Below are 19,109 nucleotides of genomic sequence, written 5' to 3' on the forward strand. Positions count from 1 at the left end.
TCTCTAAGATGCCTAGCTTCCCCACATTCATGCCACTGTAAAATCCTCTTCCCATGAATGTGGGTCATACCAGGTAACTGGTTTCTAATACAGAGAAATTTACACAAGTAATGAGGTGTCGAGACTGTGGTTAGGTTACAAAGGACTGTGACTTCCACTTTGATGGAAGACTATTCCCTTCTAGACTTACTCTGCCATGTTGGTAAGGTCAACGTATCAAGGAAGCAATAGCACGAGATAGATACCTCTAGCTAATCCAGAGTGGAGTTCAAGACTTCAATCTACATGAGCCCAAGGAACTGAATCCTGCCAACAACTACGCAAGCTAGGAAGTAGATTCTTCTCCAAATGAACATGAAAATGGTACAGCCTGGTGACTACTAGATAGCATTAAGTCAAAAGTCACATCCCTGACTCATAGAAACTGTGAGATAAGAAACATTTTGGGTCACTAAATTTTGGGGTTAGTTGTTATGCAGTGATAGCAACACAGAGTTATTAATTTCTGCCTTTCTATTTCATTCAACTTGAAGGAGTTTCCTACCCCATTATGAATAATTGTGTTCCTTTTCTCAGCCTCCCCAAACTGAGTCAGAAGTTATTACATAACCACAGATCATCATCTAGATGCACTGAATAGAGGACAGGTGAGTAGTGAGGATATCAGTCTGAGAACTGGTAATAGTTCCTTCTGCTTTTTGTTAATAGAAGAAAGTAGGTTTCTCCTCAAATGCCCCAAACTAACTCCCAGTAACAGCTGTATATATGCTGTGAAATGAAAACTTGCATACATTTCTTTTTCTTTCTCAAATAAATGCTCTTCTTTGTCCTTTCTTTCACTTCTCATTTATCTGTAGTGTGTTCTTGGTTTTTTTGGTGGACAAAGGGATGTAAAAAGAGAGATGTATGGATATATGTGCATGCAACTGACATGATTACAGGTATAGATTATCACTCCTGATAAGTCTGGGTTCAATACCCTTCCCTCCACTTTGATTAAGTGATCTCAGACAAATTGGTCAGCATCTCTACAATTTCCTCATCTGTAAAAGAAGAAAAACAATGTTATTGAACTCCTACTATCGCTGTGAAGATAAAATAAGTTGCTCAGAAGAGATTCACTAATTTGTAGTCAATGTTTTAATAAATAGTTGGTATCATAGTTTTAAAATAATGAGATTATTGTTGGCATTAGAATTAATGAACACAGTTAATATTTCCAGTTTCCTTTGTAATTTTGGAATTCCACCTGACCCTGAACATACTATTTATTTAAAGATCAATTGGTAAGCTACAATGAGTCAAATTAATGAAAAGAGTTTCCTGTTCTAAAGTGGTTCCTCTTTCATTTCCATGATTCACATGGGTGTTCCAAAAAACAATCCCTGCTATAGTCTGAAGGAATATGCAATCCTCCTCTGAATGTTAAAAATTCCTGAAATGAGTGCAGGCTAGACTGTTCCTAGCTATGACCACGGGATGTGAATTCAGATCTACAGGGATACAGAGGTTACACAGGCTCCTGTGCTTTCATATGAATGGATATGGGCTCTAGGTCAGATCAGTGGGGCTTACAGTTAATGGTATTTATATACTTGTCCCATATTTGGGAGCTACTCTCTGTCCTGATCTGGCTTTCTAGTCCTATCCCCAACTCTGACACCATCTTCCTAGGCAATATCTTTAGCCCACCTGCATGTTAGCTGTCAGGCTCAGGCAAAAATTAGTAAAGTCACAGGTCCCTTAGAATATACCTAAAATAGACTTCCTTGCTTTTCAACATAAGACCCCAAATCTCACCTGTTATATCCTTACCTTTAGATTCCTGATTGTTAAGCAATTGATTCTACTACATATCTTAATGCTTTTCAGCCACCAAGTTGCAAATGCTACCATGATATCAACCTAACTTCCCTAGACAGATGACCTCAACAATGTGTCCTGGAACCCCACCTCTCCAAAGCTGTGCCCACTAGGGAAAGGTAGAAACAAGCTGGGGGTATGGATCAGCTAGTCAACGCCCATGTCCAGTGGAGAAGCAATTACAGAAACCAGACCTTCTGTATCCCATAAAGATCTTTGTTCCATACTTCCAGAGAGATAATGAATAGGGAACCTTCCAATGGGATACAGAACTCTGGTAGTGGGAATTGTACCCCTTTTGTCCCATGATTTTGTTGATTATTAAATCACTGATAAAAATAAATAAAAAATGTAGAAGCTAAAAAAGTTCATTCACAACATAATGGTAATAGGAAGTGGGGGGCAAAGGGTACAGCCCTTATTAGTGGGAATAGAACCTTTCCAAAAGGAGCTGAGAGAGCTGTTGTTTAGACATTTACTATTTGAAGACATGGCATAATGATAGCTTCCTATTAAGTCAGGAAGCAGGTTCTCATAAACTACTGAGTCCAGGGAGTTGGTCAGTAGTGCAACAGGTTAAGTGCACATGGTGCAAAGTGCAAGGACCAGCACAAGGATCCTGGTTTGAGCCCTGGCTCCCCACCTGCTGGGGAGTCGCTTCACAAGCAGTGAAGCAGGTCTGCAGGTGTCTTTCTTTCTCTCCCCCTGTCTGTCTTCCCCTCCTCTCTCCATTTCTCTCTGTCCTACCCAACAATGATGACATCATCAACAACAACAATAATCACTACAACAACAATTAAGAAAACAAGGGCAACAAAAGGGAAAATAAATAATAATAGCGTTAAAAAATTAAAAAAAGAAAAACTACTGAATCTGCTGCTACCTTAATCTTGGGCTTTCCAGTATCCAGCTCTGTGAAAAATAAGTCTGTTTCTAAGCCACCCACATTCATTACTATTCTCTTCTGCAACCTGCATGAATGAGTCCCCATGATGACAGAGACCAAGATCTGTGCTCAAAAGAGACCTCACAAATGGACAAATGGTAGGTATTCAATAACATTTGCTGAAAGATGGAATACAGCCAAAAAACATTTCATGCCAACGTCTTTCACTCATACATGAATAGAAGTCATCATTGACTGTAGCATTTTCTGCTTCTACAACATTTTCCTGTATACTCATTAACATTCTAAATCTTTTGAAGTCAGTAGTGGTAGTGTGTCATATTTATTAAAGGGCACAGAGTGAAATAGGTGCTTATGAGAGAACAAACAAAATAAAGAACCTACCCAGATCCTGAATTTCTGCATTCTACCATGATGTGTCTGCATAGGTCTGCCTTTGATAAATGGTCTCACCTTGGACTCATAATTTCATTAACTGAGATGCAGTTAACTTTACTGCAAATTTGAAATCTGGGACCCAAAAGATGCCCAGAAGAATTCTGGAGATGGAAAGGCATAGCTAGAGTCTTCCAAGCCAGTTGCTCCCAACTACTCAGAAGTTACAACACAGTCAACAGCAACACTGGGATCAATTTTCTCTGGTCAAATGTGCTCAGTAGAAATACATTCAATAGGGAGTCAGGCAGTAGCGCAGTGGGTTAAGTGCAGGTGGTGCAAAGTGCAAGAACCGGCCTAAGGATGCTGGTTCGAGCTCCCAGCTCCCTACCTGCAGGGGAGTCGCTTCACAGGCGGTGAAGCAGGTCTGCAGGTGTTTGTCTTTCTCTCCTCCTCTCTGTCTTCCCTTCCTCTCTCTATTTCTCTCTGTCCTACACAACAACAATGACATCAACAACAATAATAACTACAACAATAAAAAAACAAGGGTGGAAGTCGGGCGGTAGCGCAGCAGGTTAAGCACAGGTGGCTCAAAACACAAGGACAGGCGGAAGTATCCCGGTTCAAGCCCCCAGCTCCCCACCTGCAGGGGAGTTGCTTCACAGGTGGTGAAATAGGTCTGCAGGTGTCTATCTTTCTGTCCCCTTCTCTGTCTTCCCCTCCTCTCTCCATTTCTCTCTGTCCTATCCAACAACAATGACATCAATAACAACAACAATAACTACAACAATAAAACAACAAAGGCAACAAAAGGGAATAAATAAATACAAAAAAACAACAAAGGCAACAAAAGGGAATAAATAAATATATTTTTAAAAGAAATACATTCAATAATCTTGCCCTGTATACAGATTTTGGCATTACTCATTCTTTAAAATGAAGGTATCACTGATTAAAAACTCAAATGAGTTTTCAGAATGAAAAGTATGAAACATAATCAGCCTCCTTTTTAAATTTTCTTTTGAATGATACATTCTATAATATCTAAAGCCCTAGGGAAAACTCATATTGGTTAAATGATTCATTTCACAGACAAGAAAACTGAGGCCTAGAAACTTAAGTGACTGGATCAGAGACACACAATTGTTAATATTTTCTATAGAAAATTCTAAAATCACACATTAGACAAGATCTAAAGATGTGAACCCTGAAGCACACAGCTGCCACTTGGTAGGTTCTCATATAAAATGAAAAAAGATCTTCAACTGATCTTCAAGGTACTGATTTATCTACATAGTAACAAGGGTGAGGGTGTGGTCTCTGATTCTAAAACCCTCACAACCACTAGACTGGAGTTCTCTTTATTGCTGCTAGAAAAACATTACCTTCTACCTCACAAGGGAAAATAAGCGTGTCCAGTGAGTTATATAGAAATCAGTGTTCATACAAGAAATGTTTCAGAAAGATCATCATGAAGCAACATAAACCCCTGGCATCTGTTTAATCGTGTTGGCCTCCAATATCTGAACTGTGCTGCAGCCAAAAATCACTGGAAAGAAGTATGAAATTGGAGAAAAGGAAACTGAAAAGGGGAGGATCAAAGAAGTCACCACTAACTTAAAACAAAACAAAACAAAAAAAAAATAGAGTAAAGTGCTAGAAAGAGAGTTACAAAAAGGCACTGCATTACCAAAATGCCAGCAGGCACACAGAAGAAAAGGAAACGCAGAAGATAAAACACGGGGCATTTCAAATCTTGGTTAAATGTTCATTAAATAATTTGTCACACATATTAAGGCTGGATAGTCACTTTTCCCTCTCTAGGGCACTCAGTTGGGAACAAAGGCCTCTCTAGACTTCAGAGATGATAAAACAAGGCAGAGGAAAGACAGGGATGAGGTGCTGTGGCCTCACAAAGCTAGAGTTGCTTTTCTCTTCTCTCTCTCTCTCTCTCTCTCTCTCTCTCTCTCACAAAAGGGCTGATTTTAACTCAAAGCAAAGCTGTAATGTTGGTAGCTTAAAACATCCTGCCAGCAGGGCTTAAATTATCGCTGTGGGTGCCCACCTACTCCTAGTTTCAGTCAGTATTTTTTGTTTCAACAATTACTCAGACTGTTCTATGGTGTGTTTGATGGCTAATATTCATGGAAGAATTTGACCTTCTGTGACAGACATAGAGTGAGCATTAGGACATTGAGTATCTATAGGCAAGAGAGAAGAAAGCAGTTCTTTTTTTATATGAATAAATATCTACAATAATAATGGTATCTGTTGAGTTTCTACCTATTCTCAGTGCTTCAAATCCATGAACATGTAACACACCCAGAATAATAATACCAGTTACTGTAGCTTCTATAAGCCATCATATAAGCAGGAGGGAAAAGCCAGGGCAATCCCAAAGGAAAAAGCAGGGGAAAAGCCTGAGCACCATTCTGCCATTTGTGGTGTTTCAGTCTTGTTTGTATGTGGTACTTGGGATTAAATCTAGGATCCCTTGAACACAGAGCATGTGCTACTGCTAGACTCCCTCCCTGATCCACACTCCAATCAATATCAACTTGTCAAAAGCTTGCAACCCAAAATACCTAAACTGATGGAGAAAATGAGCCAATATTTTGAATTGTGCATCCAGGCCTAATAATTCTGAAGTTGTTGCTTTGTTCAAACTTATCGTATCCCTTGGACTCTGAATTCAGTAAGCACTGTAAACTTTAAAGAAGTGACTAATAAAAACAATACTGATAATTATCCTGGAAAGTAAGAAGAACATTTGAGACTGCAGGGAGTTCAATGAGAAGGGCTCTAGTAGCCCCTCCTTCTGTGGGAGTCTGCAGGGAAGTTCAAGTGTGGCCCAAGCACAGAAGGGTCATAGGAATCTGGTTCCTGAATGTATCTGGACTGGGAGTAGCAGCAATGTAGCTGGAAAATTCAATCCTCACTCAGGAACCTCCTCAAAATATTTAGCACAGTGAAGAATATGCCAAGATTTCCACTTTGAAACTTATTTCCTCCTCCCTACACAGCAAAGGGGACCTGCTTCCTACTCTTTTGACCTTTCATGTGGTACTCCAGTGTAACCGTAAAGATTCAGACACAGGGTTTTGTCCTTGATAATATCTACAGTGTGTAGTCAGCTGCAGATATTTAACAGGGATGGGAGAAGTATTTTTCTAAAATACTAATTTAAAGAACAAATCAACATCTATTATGTCCTTCATTATGTTTTAAATTGTATAACTATAAATCACCCCGCAGCAGGTTATTCAAGGGCAGAATTGCCCGGCTTGGCTTTCCTGAAGGTTGTAAGAATGACATCTTGTGTTTTTTCTAGTTATAATTTATAACTTTGCAATAGCACCAGCATTGCAGGCCCATCCATTAGCAGGGTAGCTGCACATCTGTTAAAACTCAGCACAATGACTGGCTTTACACGGCCACAGGAAACGTAACCCAATCGTTTCAGAAGTTCTACAAGCCAAAGCCATTTTTTTCTTTTAATGCAGAATGATTTGAAAATGCAGTTCCCTGAAACATCTGCTAAGCTCTTGCTACCCTAACACATGATATTCTTTCTACTGTTACCTGCCAACACAAATATTAGATTGCACAAAACACCCTAAGAGGCACGTGACAGTGTTCAGCTTCAGATTTACATACTTAGCCACAAGGGGCTGGCTTAGACCTAGGAGCTTTAGCCAAGATGTTGTTTACCAGAACTGAAAGAGTAGGGGGCGGGGAATAGGGAAAAAGGGGACTGGACAATTGTGAGAAGGCATTTTCAAACTTAAGAATGGAAGAGAACTGCTCAGCCATACACAGAAAACAGGGGTGCTGCAGTCCACTTATCAAAACAAATCGACCTGAGGTAGCTGCAAATGGGTTAGCAAACTGGCACTATTTTCTTTTTAAATATTTCATTTATATATTTAATTACTTGTTTATTTCATATAAAGACAGAGAAATTTAGATGAAGGGGTAATATCAGGGGAGAGAGAGGTAGAGACAGAGAGAGAGAGGACCTGTAGCACTACTTCACCATTAGTAAAGCTTCCTCTCCTGCAAGTGGGGAGGTTTGAACCTGAGTTCTTGTGCACTATAATGTATAGCACTATTTTCTTAAATGAGTTGGGTAAGATCCTTATGATTTCTAATTGCAGTATAAAGATGATAATTCTAACAGTATGAACATACTGCGGGAAATAATGGAGGAGACCTTTAAGCTCATATATCAATACACACATCAAGCAACAAGGGGTTTGGCCTAAACAATCAGGTTGCACCTCACACAGGAATATGGAAAAAATCTGACAGTTATTACACAAGACCATGACTACAAATAATCAAAATTATCCTTGAAAATATTTTATAGTATCAAAGAATACAAAATGCCTGGTTTTGTGAAAATAAAACCCACATAGTAATATGTATGAATGCATATACTATATATACTAGCATACACTATCTATTTACATATGCACATGAAAAATATGATTTCACAGTATGTTAACTGCATAAAATAAAGCTAGAAGGACACAAAGCTAAACAGAATGCACAGATGCTAGATAGATTATAAATTAGTGGTACAGGGAAAATCCTTTTTTTTTTTTAAGAATTTATTTACTTATTTATGAGAAAGATAGGCAGAGAGAGAAAGAACCAGACATCACTGGTAAATGTGCAGCTGGGGATTGAACTCAGGATCTCATGGCTGAGAATCCTGTGCTTTATCCACTGCGCCACCTCCTGGACCACCAGGGAAAATCCTTTATTCTCAAACGCAATAAAGCTACACATCCTCTGGCTCTCAAGAAAATGGCAGGAGACAGGGCTTTGCCGGTAGGGGTCACTATGCTGGAAATGAATCCCTCTGAGTTTCTCATTAGTGATTATTATACTGCAGGAGGCCAAAATGGAAATATTAATTAATTTCAAGGCGATAATGCATTTACAGCAACAATTAGAAATGTATAACTGTAAAAGGGCAACATTTAAAAGACAGATTACATTTAATAAAGTTGCACAAGAACATCCAATTGTAAAATTACTGATCTGCAACAATATTCCTTAAAGAGGCACTTAAAATAGCCTGACTCCATGAAGGGTGACCTAATTACTGTAACTAAAATCACCGTAGTCACAGCAAGTCACAGCAAATAAAGAAGGGACACTGATATTAGAATACTGCTGTTTAATTCTTAAGGGAGTCAGCTATAGTGGGGGAGCAAAGATAAGGCTTCCCAACACAAGGCTGGGCTAACAGAACATATGCTCCAGCAACACTCAGGGCAAAAGGAAAATACCTTCTCAGAAGTGAAATGCAAAAGAGGTGACAATCCACAAACAGAACACTAGCTACCCAATGCTATGGATACTGCATCAGTGCTAAGCTTCTATGTGAGCAATTAGGGTTCTCACTGTTATATTAGGTGGCAATAAAAATGCATTATTTATGTCCTAAGTATGTTTACATGCTGTATCATGAAAGAAACCATGACAAGCAATACTGAGAGAAGAAAAAATGAAGTTGACCTTTCCAATTTGTTCAGTCTAACCTATCAGCAGAATAGACTAATCTCAGCCCTACCTTCACACAGACTTCTCTCTTACATGTACAAAGTTCTAAAAGAAGTGACTTTGTCACTTAAATTTACCAGGTCAATTGAGAGTTCCCACTCCACCTTTTACAACCCTAGTCAAATAGAAATCTAATGGCTAAGAAATACTACCATATACCTAAATGGCTGGTATTGTTAGAAACCCCCCCCCAAAAAAAAAATCTAAATACAACCACATATTCTACAGTAACCTTAATACACCTACTTGTGAAAAATGCACATATGTGCCTACTTCGTAGTTCACATGTCCAAGTTTTGAGCCCTGCATTGGTGGCACTAGAGAAATATCAATGCCATGGTGTCCCTTTCCCTCTCCCTCTCTCTCTTTATTTTTCTTATTATCTGAAAGAGTAAACCTGGAGTAGTGATCTCCAGAGATGGCAAATTAAAAAAAAAAAGCACATTTCTGACATATAAAGATCGTCTTTCCAGCAGGGGGTGGGGAGGGTGGGGTTAGACAGCATAATGGTTATGCAAAGAGACTCTCATGCCTGAGGCTCCAGAGTCCCGGGTTCAATCTCCTGCACTACCATAAGCCAGAGCTGAGCAGTGCTCTGGTAAAAAAAAAAAAAAAAAAAAAAATTGTCTTTCAATTATCTGGAGGTATAAATATATAAAGTCTGATCCAAAATGACTTCCTCAAAGAAGACCCTGAATGTACAGGATGAAGACGAAGGATTTTCCTATCTGAACCCTCTTTCTGCCTTGCAGTAGTACTCCCCCTTGAATCTTAGGAGTAAGAATAAAGAATTCCCCCAACCCTCACCATTAGACTCCTAATTAACCAATGTCTTCATTTCTGTAACTCTTGAATTCATTAGTAGCAATTGCATTTTGGATAATAATTCTATCCATAGGAATATAAAAGCAGAAATAACAACCATCATAGACAGAAATACCATAAAACAGATAGTCTAGGGATTTTACTTAAAGGTGCTTTCCAATATAACAATCATTAGGTAGACACAATTATTCAAATTTAAATTAATTCAAATGAAATCCAGTTAAAAATTCATTCTCAGTTGTATTGACCACTTCTCAAGGGCTCAAGAACCAATTGTGGTTAGCAGCTACCACGATGGAGAATCAGATTGAAATCACTGCTGAAATTCTATATCCATTATCCTACTTGAAATATCTATTGTTATCAATTCTCACACCAGCCTGCATTGCCATTTCGTCTATGAAGGAATGGGCTAAAGGGTCTTAAGAGACATGTTCAGGGTGTTAAAACTAAGAGCTAGAGCTGGGCCTAGGCCAAAGGAGCTCCTCAGTTCACTATAACAAGTCTCTGCTTCCTCATTCTTGTCACCACCAGAAAGCTGTGTTGAATCCCTTCTCTAGCACAAGGAACATGCTCAGCTCCTCTACCTTATCTATGAACACTCTCCAATAAATTCTCACAATTCCAATAAATCACCCTTAAAATGTATTTTTGTGGGATAGTCCCATGTTTCTCTAAGTCCTCCTGTGAGCTATGTGCTCATTTTCCCATGCCTCTCATCCAGAGTCACAAAGACATGCCCCTGTTTATATGTTTGTCCAAAGCACTTTCTCAGTTGGAGCCTCTTATCATTGACATTCCTGCCTTTTGACTAGAGGGCAGGTTACTAGGCTGATGTAGGCTTCTGCATGCTGGCTGAAGAACAACAGGGAACAGGGCTTTTAGGCTGAGTACCTGAGATTACTAAGAGCTCTTTCTCAGCTGTGTGGTAAATTTGGGCCTTACTTACTAATCCATATTTTAGTCTTCCACTTGGTTTGAGTATTTGCACTTGAATTGCTGGCATTTTTTTTTTAGAGCTTTTTTGGATGTTCTATCAGGGGAACGCAGCTTCTCATGTATCCTTGACAAGACCAGTCCATCTCTATTCCAAGAACATCAGCCTCTTTGAGGGAGCAAGCAGCTTTGACAAGGATACACACGGAGCAGTGACAGAGGAAGGGGACAACCACCTAGCCAGTCAGATCAGCCGAATTAACCCTGGAGATCGATGAGGTGACAGATGTCATAGCCAGATCACCCTTACATATGAATTGATGGAATTTCAATATCCTGCTGTTAGGTCCAAAGATAGCCAAGCCCATATCTAAAAACAATCGGTTAGGCATCAGACAAGTGACTCTTCCCCCAAAATACAGAAACAATCACTTTATCTTTTATTTTATTCACATCATCTGTCTTCCTCATCCTCCCACCAGCCCTTGTCTAGAGTCCCTACACTCTGGGATCAGTTAACAGAATAATAGTTCCTATCAATGTCTGTCAATAAATCCATTAGTAATCCACTAGTGTCCCCAACAAATGGTTATATGGTTGCACCACCCTCCATGTCCTCGCAGTCATAGACCAACCTCTAAAACATTCCCATCAAAGTCTTTTTGATTAGGGAAATTCTGAAAGAAAGAAAAAAGAAAGAGAGAGAGAGAAAGAAAGAAAGAAAGAAAGAAAGAAAGAAAGAAAGAAAGAAGGAAAGAAAGAAAGATTCTAAACTCCTTGGTGTCATAGAAAGGAGATTCTTAGCTCCCATCAATGAACAAATACATGGGAGAAAATTCAAGACCAAAGACTGCAAATTATATTCAGTGGTTGGTCTGTTGAACCCTAAGTTACTGGGCCAACAGAAAGAACTGAATTTGAACACCAAGTCAGACCCAAATGTTCTCATCATACATATATAGAGAGAGGGTTCTACCAGAGTATGAGCTAAACTCATGATCAAATAAGCCCTTGTGGAAAGTTAACTCTTATAGAATCATAAACAGCTAGATGAGGGTGATTTCAGAACCTTGTGCTACATATAACAGGTTTCATATATTTACTTTATGAATATCAAGACTATGTAGGACTTGGAAATCTGCTCTCCATAGATCCTACTTCATCTCCTATTAAATACTCAATTCATGGAGCATGTCTGTTCACTTTGCACAAGAACATCTTGGTGATTAGAATAAAAGATGCACTTACCTATTTACACAGGAGCAGTTCAAAAGATTTTTGTTGTCATTTTAAAAGTCATGCACAAAAATAAAGGTTACAGATGATAAACAGAAATGACTAAGGAGGATGGCAGACTAAACTAAGAGGTTGTGAGGTCCTGTTCCCAGAAAGTTAGATGAGAGCAATTTGACTTGTGATACTTTTAAAGACCAAAATATGTTTTTAGAAAAAAACAATTTATGAGAATTAGATGTAGAATTGGTTAACTGGGAATATTGGTGCGCACTAGTAGGAAAACATATTTATAGACCCTTGCTTTGGAAAAATACTAGTGGGGGGAGGGGGGTTGGGCAGTAGTGCAGCGGGTTAAGCATACATGGTGCAAAGCACAAGGACCAGTGTAGGGATCCCAGTTCGAGCCCCTGGCTCCCCACCTGCAGGGGGTTGCTTCACAGGCCAGGCGGTGAAACAGGTCTGCAGGTATCTATCTTTCTCTCCCCCTTTCTATCTCCCCATTCTCTCTCAATTTCTCTTAGTTATATCCAACAACAACAACATCAATAACAACCACAACAGCGATAAAACAAGGGCAACAAAGGCAATAAAAGTGGCCTCCACGAGCAGTGGATTCGTAGTGTAGGCACTGAGCCCCAGCAATAACCCTGAAGGCAAAAAAAAAAAAAAAAAAAGAAAGAAAAATACTAGCCAAATATATTGCTAAAAATGTACATTATTTTGGGGTCAGCTTGGTTTGGCACACATATTACAGGACTCAAATTCAAGCCCCCACTCCCCACCTGCAGGAGGAAGCTTCATGAGTGGTGAAGCAGTGCTGTAGCTCTCTCTCTCTCTCTCTCTCTCTGTGTGTGTCTCTATATCTCCTCCTTCACTCTCAGCTTCTGTCTCTAACCAATAAATAATAAATACATACAATATTAAAAATTATATTCATAATTTGCATTACTTCATATTAGAGAGTCTTCATGCAAGAAGTCACTAGATATGGTTACTATGTGACCATCAAAACTGTGAAAACATCATATTTAATTTCTTTGAACATTTCCAAATCTAACCATAATAGTGTGAATTTGTCTTTGGAAGGCAGCTATGCTCACCACTATACCACCAATGCTATAGTGAATTTGTTTTTGGAGGCAGTAAAGAACAAAATATACTTCTAGCCAACAAAGATTTTCCAGGAGAGGTTGACACCCATTAAAAATAATTTAAAACATCAAACACAGATTCTCAGAGAAAACACATAAGTGATAATTCAACAGTCATAAATCCGTATTTTTCACCAACTAACACAAAACACTGTATTCAAGTACGGCACTTTATAAGTATTTTTTAAATCACATCAAAAGAAAACAAGTCATCTCCATCAAGACTTTCTGCCACACTTAACACAATATCAAAAAATCACATCTTCTATCAGGACCTCTGAGACACCTTTAGAGAAGCAGATGTAATCTAAAGTCAACTCAAATCTTTTCAAGAGCAATTTTCAGTGGTTGTAATAGGCCTTATGGTGTGATTATCAACATCAGATTCATGATTACAAAAGACAAGAGGCAGCAGAAAACACAGTGATCTGGGTCTCTCTTGGACCCTTCCATTCACGGCACCCTGGAGGTATTTGTAGCAAATGAAGTAATACAAATGGTTCACTCACCATGGACTTTGTGAAAGGTCTGGCCAAGGTGAAGAGCAATGTGTACACCCACCAATTGTGATGAATGGCGGAATACATCATATTGCCCGGGTGCACTGCATTGGAGGTAACCCCTCGAGGGGAGAGGCGCCGGTGTAGTTCATTGGAGAAGAGTATGTTGCAGAGTTTGGATCGGTTATAAGCCAGCATGGCCCAATAGTCATTTTTAGATGGAGAGAGGCGACTTAAGTCTAGCTTTCCTGAGGAGTCACTGATATCTGTAAATCTGAAAAAAAGAGAGAAATTATGTGAAGGCAGTTCTTTTCTGACTTCTTACATACATTTAAATGGCAAAATTTTATAAATTGAGTAAATTTAATAAGACAAAAATGTATATTTTCAATTTTTATTAGGAATCTGAGAAACTAAGTAGAAACCACTGAAAAGGCAATTGTGCAAATATTTAAACAAGGTCTCCCTTGAAAATGGACAATGGTGATTGAACAATATAAACCAACCAGAATCAAACATAGATTTAATCAAAGTCCAAATTCTAACATGAAGAAGGCTGAACACACTTGACTCCCTCTGCCTCTAACATATATTTTTTCAAAACCTTCAGCAGGAAGTTCAAAGATAATTAAATTAAATGGAAAAGCATCTTAAAGGGCTGCTGCTCTTGGAAGCCAAAAGATATCACATTCCTAACCTTTGATGGGGCTTTCCTGGGTTATTTTAGCCAACTCTCAAGTTCTGTATATTTTGATTTGAGCATCCAAGTAAATATAGATGAGTCTTGCTGCCTCTAAGACCCTTTTTCAGATTAAAAATTAATGATTATAGAGGGGTTATAACCTTGGTGAGGTGCCATCAACAGTCTTGTATGTTTAAGAGATAAATGTAAACAAAGCCAAAATGAGTTCTGGCAGAGCCCAGTGTTTTTAAGTATACCCATGGCATGGATGCACACAAATCAAAGTAAGTAGTTGATGTTTTATAATTGGGTCTGATGGAGTCATTAAACACCAGCTGCTTGTTTCCTTCTTTCCTTTCTTTCTTTTTCGTTTTTTTTCTTCTTCTTCTAATTACAAGTAGACACTGCTCCTCCCTCCCCCCCCAAAAAAAAATCACAACAAAGGAATTTTCTAGATGGTCTCATCTTTGTTAAAGACCCCTCAGTTTGCTTCATTAAGCTGATTCTAAACATTTGCACTGAGTAATAAGGAAGCATAATCAGAATGTACTAGATAACTGTTGTAAAAAAAAAAAAAGTAAAAGGAAACTTACAGATTCATCTAGTTACTCCTGAATATGATCCTGTTGAGCAATTTAAAAATGAATCATCAAGGGGACCACTGAAATTCACGCTTTCATGGGAATTAAATAATCCTTCTCCAGGACTGAGTCAAGTAACACCCAGTTTCTAGTGTTAAAGGACATTGTTTCACTAGAAACATCAATAAAGCTGATGGCTAGAAGTGCCTTCCTTAGGTCTGTGGCAATGAGGCCTTGAAACTAATTGTTGGCTGTCAATTCCCAAGTCCTTAAACCACAGGAAGAGCTTGATCTTCTAAGGCAGTAGGTGGAAATTTGAAAATAGATAGCAGCCTTTTGCTAGTTGTCTTAACAATGGCCCACATGGGCCTAGTAGGGGTGAATGGAGGTCCAATGCATGGCCGGTCTTACTCAATGATGAATGCCCCAACGGACATCTATGCAGATGAAAAACCTGTGTTTGACATATCTACAGTTGTAACATCGACAGAACTTTCAGGAGAGAGGTATAACCACCACTGAAAGGAGGCATGAGTACTTGATCAGAATGGAACTTAGCTGGATATTGGCCTGTTCCACACATCTGCCAACAGTCCACAGTTGTGAGCACCCATAATGCAGTTTATGCAAAAACACCCATACATGATGATCTAGCTGTAGTTCTTCACAAGCATTTACATGATGAAATACCTGTCAAATTCTCTACATTAGTTTTTCTTTATATTATATCTAGACTAGCATACTGAATTAAACTATATTTATCCAGGAAATTTATATTATTTATGAATATTATTTCAGCAATAGGAATTAGGTATTACAGAAGAGTAGATACAAAAGAAAATTGTGAAGTTGGAATCATAATAATCCAAGGTAGGGTCACATGTTGGAAATTTTGTCTACACTGAATAGGAAAGAGCATCAAGAATTTGGACAAAATCTAAAAGGTCTGGGATAAATATAACACCCTTCACTCTTGATTATACTCTTCTTTTGTTACCTGTTAATTTAACCATTTCTTAGCACATTTGATAAACCCAAAGCAAATGCCACTTTATTTCATTTATGTAGTTATGTATCTATTTAGTTATTTTTAAATCAGAGCACTACTCAGCTCTGGCTACTGGGAATGCCAGCAACCAAACCTGGGACCTCTTGCAAGAGAGTCCTCTGCACAATTACTGTACTATATTCCCAGCCCCTCAGGTGCTGGTCCCTGTTCAGGTGCCAATATGTCGGGCTAGCTTCAAGGGCGGGAGACAGATGACCAGGGACTCATGGCTGAGCTGGGAATGCAGTTCAATATTTATTGATGAGCAGGAATGCAGTGCAATCTATCTAATCTCTATTCATTAGAAAATACTGTCCTTCATATCTGCTGAAGCAGAAGTGTCAGGAAGAGGAAGTACGTAGGATAGGGGATGCGAAGAAGGAAAAAGCACGTGAACCAGTGGGGATTAAACAGTGGAAAACAGGATGTGACTAGAAGAGGGGGTGGAGTGGAAAAAGAGAGTGAACCAGTGGGGATTAAACCAGTGCAGGTCTCAAACAAAACAACGATTATGTAAATAGACCACAGCGTTAAGCAATGCAAGCGAATCTAACGTGATGATCAAAACAGAAGGGGTCTCAGAAGCAGAATTAGAAGCAGACCAACACACTCAGGTACCACTTGTTCCAGGAAGTCCTTCCTAACAAACATTTCCACTGCTAGTTGTCACAATAATTTCTTAGATGGCATTGGAGAACAGAAGGAAAAAAAGCAAAATAAAGCAGATTAAAATGTATGTTTCCACAAAAATTAAGTACTCACTCCCCAGAAACTAGTCCACAATAACAGTCCTACTTTTCAGTACCCTGCCACCCCTCCAAGATCTGTAACAGAGTGAAGCATGCCATCTTTGCCTTTTATGTTGTTATCAAAATCTTAAAGAACACTTTTATTAGTGATTTCATATTGATTTAAAAAATTATATGTTAATGTCACACCTTTCCCACCACCAGACTTCTCTGTCCCCATTCCTTCCCTGGAAACTACAGAAGTTCTCCCAAGGCCACAGACATGGGGTGACTGTTGTTTCTATAATTTATTCTATGGTCCTGCCTTTCCTTCCTTCTTTTTTTAAAATTATTATTAGTGATTTAATAATGGTTGAAAAGACTGTGGGATAAGAGAGGTATAATTCCATAGAATTCCCACCACCAGAGTTCTGTATCCCATCCCCTCCATTGGAATTCCCTATTCTTTGTCTTTCTGGAAGTATGGACCAAAGACCTCTATGGGGTACAGAAGGTGGGAGATCCAGCTGGCTTCTATGATTGCTTCTCTACTGGGCATGGACATTGACAGGTCGATCCATAACCCCAGCCTGTTTCTATCTTTCCCTAGTTGGGTAGGGTTCTGAGGAGGTGGGGTCCCAGGACACATTGGTGAGGTCATCTGCCCAGGGAAGTCTTTTAGCATCATGGTAGCATCTGCAACCTGGTAGCTGAAAAAGCATTAAGATATAAAGCAGAACAAATTGTTTAATAATCAAGAACTTCAAGGTAAGAATATAGCAGATGTGATTTTGGGGTCATCATGTTAGAAGAAGCTAGGAAGTCTACTTTAGGTATATTCCAAGGGGCCCATGATTTTACTAATTTTTGCCTGAGCCTGACAGCTAACATGCAGGTGGGCTAACAGTATATTATCTGAAAAGATGGTATCAGATTTAGGAAGAAGACTAGAAAGCTGGATGAGTGCAGAGAGTAGGTCCCAAATATGGGGAAAGTATATAAGTCTTATTAACTGTAAACCCCATCAATCTGACCTAGGGCCCATATTTAGCACAGGAGTCTGTTGTACCCTCTGCATCCCTGTAGGTCTGAGCTATTCCATGGTCACAGCTAGGAACATTCTAGGCTGCACTTATTTCAAGACCTGTCTTACTCAAGTAGCAGAATTGGCCCAGCCTCCCTTTGGAGGGTGGGGCAATTTCTACCACTGTTCTACATTGAGGGCAAGGTCGTATAGAGGTCCCATAAGAGGGCTTATGATGTTCCCAATGGAGATGTAGAGCTATAGAAAGGGATCTGTTAGAGGTCTAGGCCCATCATATCTATGTGGGAATCCAAGGATTCCCTGAATAGAGCCTCAGATCCATCTTTGCCTTTTATCTGCACAACTCTATGATTTTATGCCCACTAGACTACAAATCATGTCTTCACCTGGTTCTAAGAGTAGGCTATGAGTTTTCAAAAGCGGGACAGTGAGTTTTTTGCATGTTGCTTTGCAAAGTCCCTGACACTATATTTGGGTATTAGAGAAACTGAAATGTGACAGTATTTCAAACTAAGGGTTCTAGTCACCTATAATAATAATAATAATAAAATCCTGAGATACCAGGCTTGCTCAGGTGGCAAAATTTACCATTAGGTTCAGATCCTCTGTACTCCTCATTAATATCTACATATGGCACTTACTGAGTTTTAGAATTAGAAAACCCTCTACTGTGTGCATATGTGTTTGCTTGTTTGTTTGTTTGAAGATAATGTAGAGTTATCTCCAAACTGAGGCACAGTGAGTAGATTAACCTCTTAAAAAGGGGGGGGGCATTTATTCATATTCCTTAATCTAGAAACAAAAGGGAAGGAATGCTATGATGAAAAATGAGATGGAACAAGATAGAAGGAAGGCTGCAAGGTGGAGAAGCACAGCTGCTAAGTATCAGGCCAGGGGTGAGAGGGTGAGCCCTCTCACCCCCCCCCCCCTTCCAGCAGAGTTTCCTGCTGGGCTGATCTCCTGGGCAGTAAACACATTTTTAAGGTCTGATTAGCTTGTATTGACAGTCCTTCAGGAAGTGAGAATGATAGACAAGTTTTAGATACCTCTGAGCCAGGCAGATTTTCCTGAAAAAATGGCTATGTTCATCTCTCAGTTTAAGAGGCAGTAAAACAATTCTTCAAATTCCACCTATTCTGTTTTCAAGCTGAAAAATTGACAAAGACAAACATGAATGTCTTCATAGAATTATCCTCCCTCTAGCACACTGAAATCTCTGTGCACTAACAGTTACTATTTGGGGGTGACTCTCTCTCTCTCTCTCTCTCTCTCTCTCTCTCTCTCTCTTTTACTGAGAATTTTAGAATTACCAAAGGAAACTATTTAGATTTTATGTAGACAAAAACTGGTATGTTAAAACAATAAGACTGAGTTTGCATCAGAAGCCTGTGTGTGCAGCAACCTGGCACTCAACATAGCTGCAATCATTTGGAGTTTCAGTTATGCTTCTCTCTTCTTGTTCTATTTTAATTGTTAACTGAACATTTTTCACAGCAAGGAAGTTGAGTTCTCATTTTAATGTTATGTATTTTAGGTATACAGAAACTCAATTCACTTGCTCAGACTCCAGATAACTAAAATCCAGTGAAGACACGGGGAGGCTAATAAATATTTTGCCTTGGGGCAGTCTGGTATAATATTTTCTGCAAACATAAGAC

General features: G+C 39.1%; 1 protein-coding gene across 6 annotated transcripts in view; it reads right to left on the reverse strand.

The window, feature by feature from the left end:
- The window catches only part of WWOX (WW domain containing oxidoreductase), a 1,192,279-nt gene that overhangs the window by 807,258 nt on the left and 365,912 nt on the right, over positions 1-19,109 (reverse strand). For all 6 annotated transcript variants that reach the window (XM_060185124.1, XM_060185125.1, XM_060185126.1 and 3 more), the window contains one exon: positions 13,377-13,641. In XM_060185124.1, coding sequence (XP_060041107.1) covers positions 13,377-13,641 — 265 coding nt within the window. The remainder of the gene's footprint in view (positions 1-13,376; positions 13,642-19,109) is intronic.

This window comes from Erinaceus europaeus, chromosome 2, assembly GCF_950295315.1.
Source record: "Erinaceus europaeus chromosome 2, mEriEur2.1, whole genome shotgun sequence".
NCBI lineage: Eukaryota > Metazoa > Chordata > Mammalia > Eulipotyphla > Erinaceidae > Erinaceus > Erinaceus europaeus.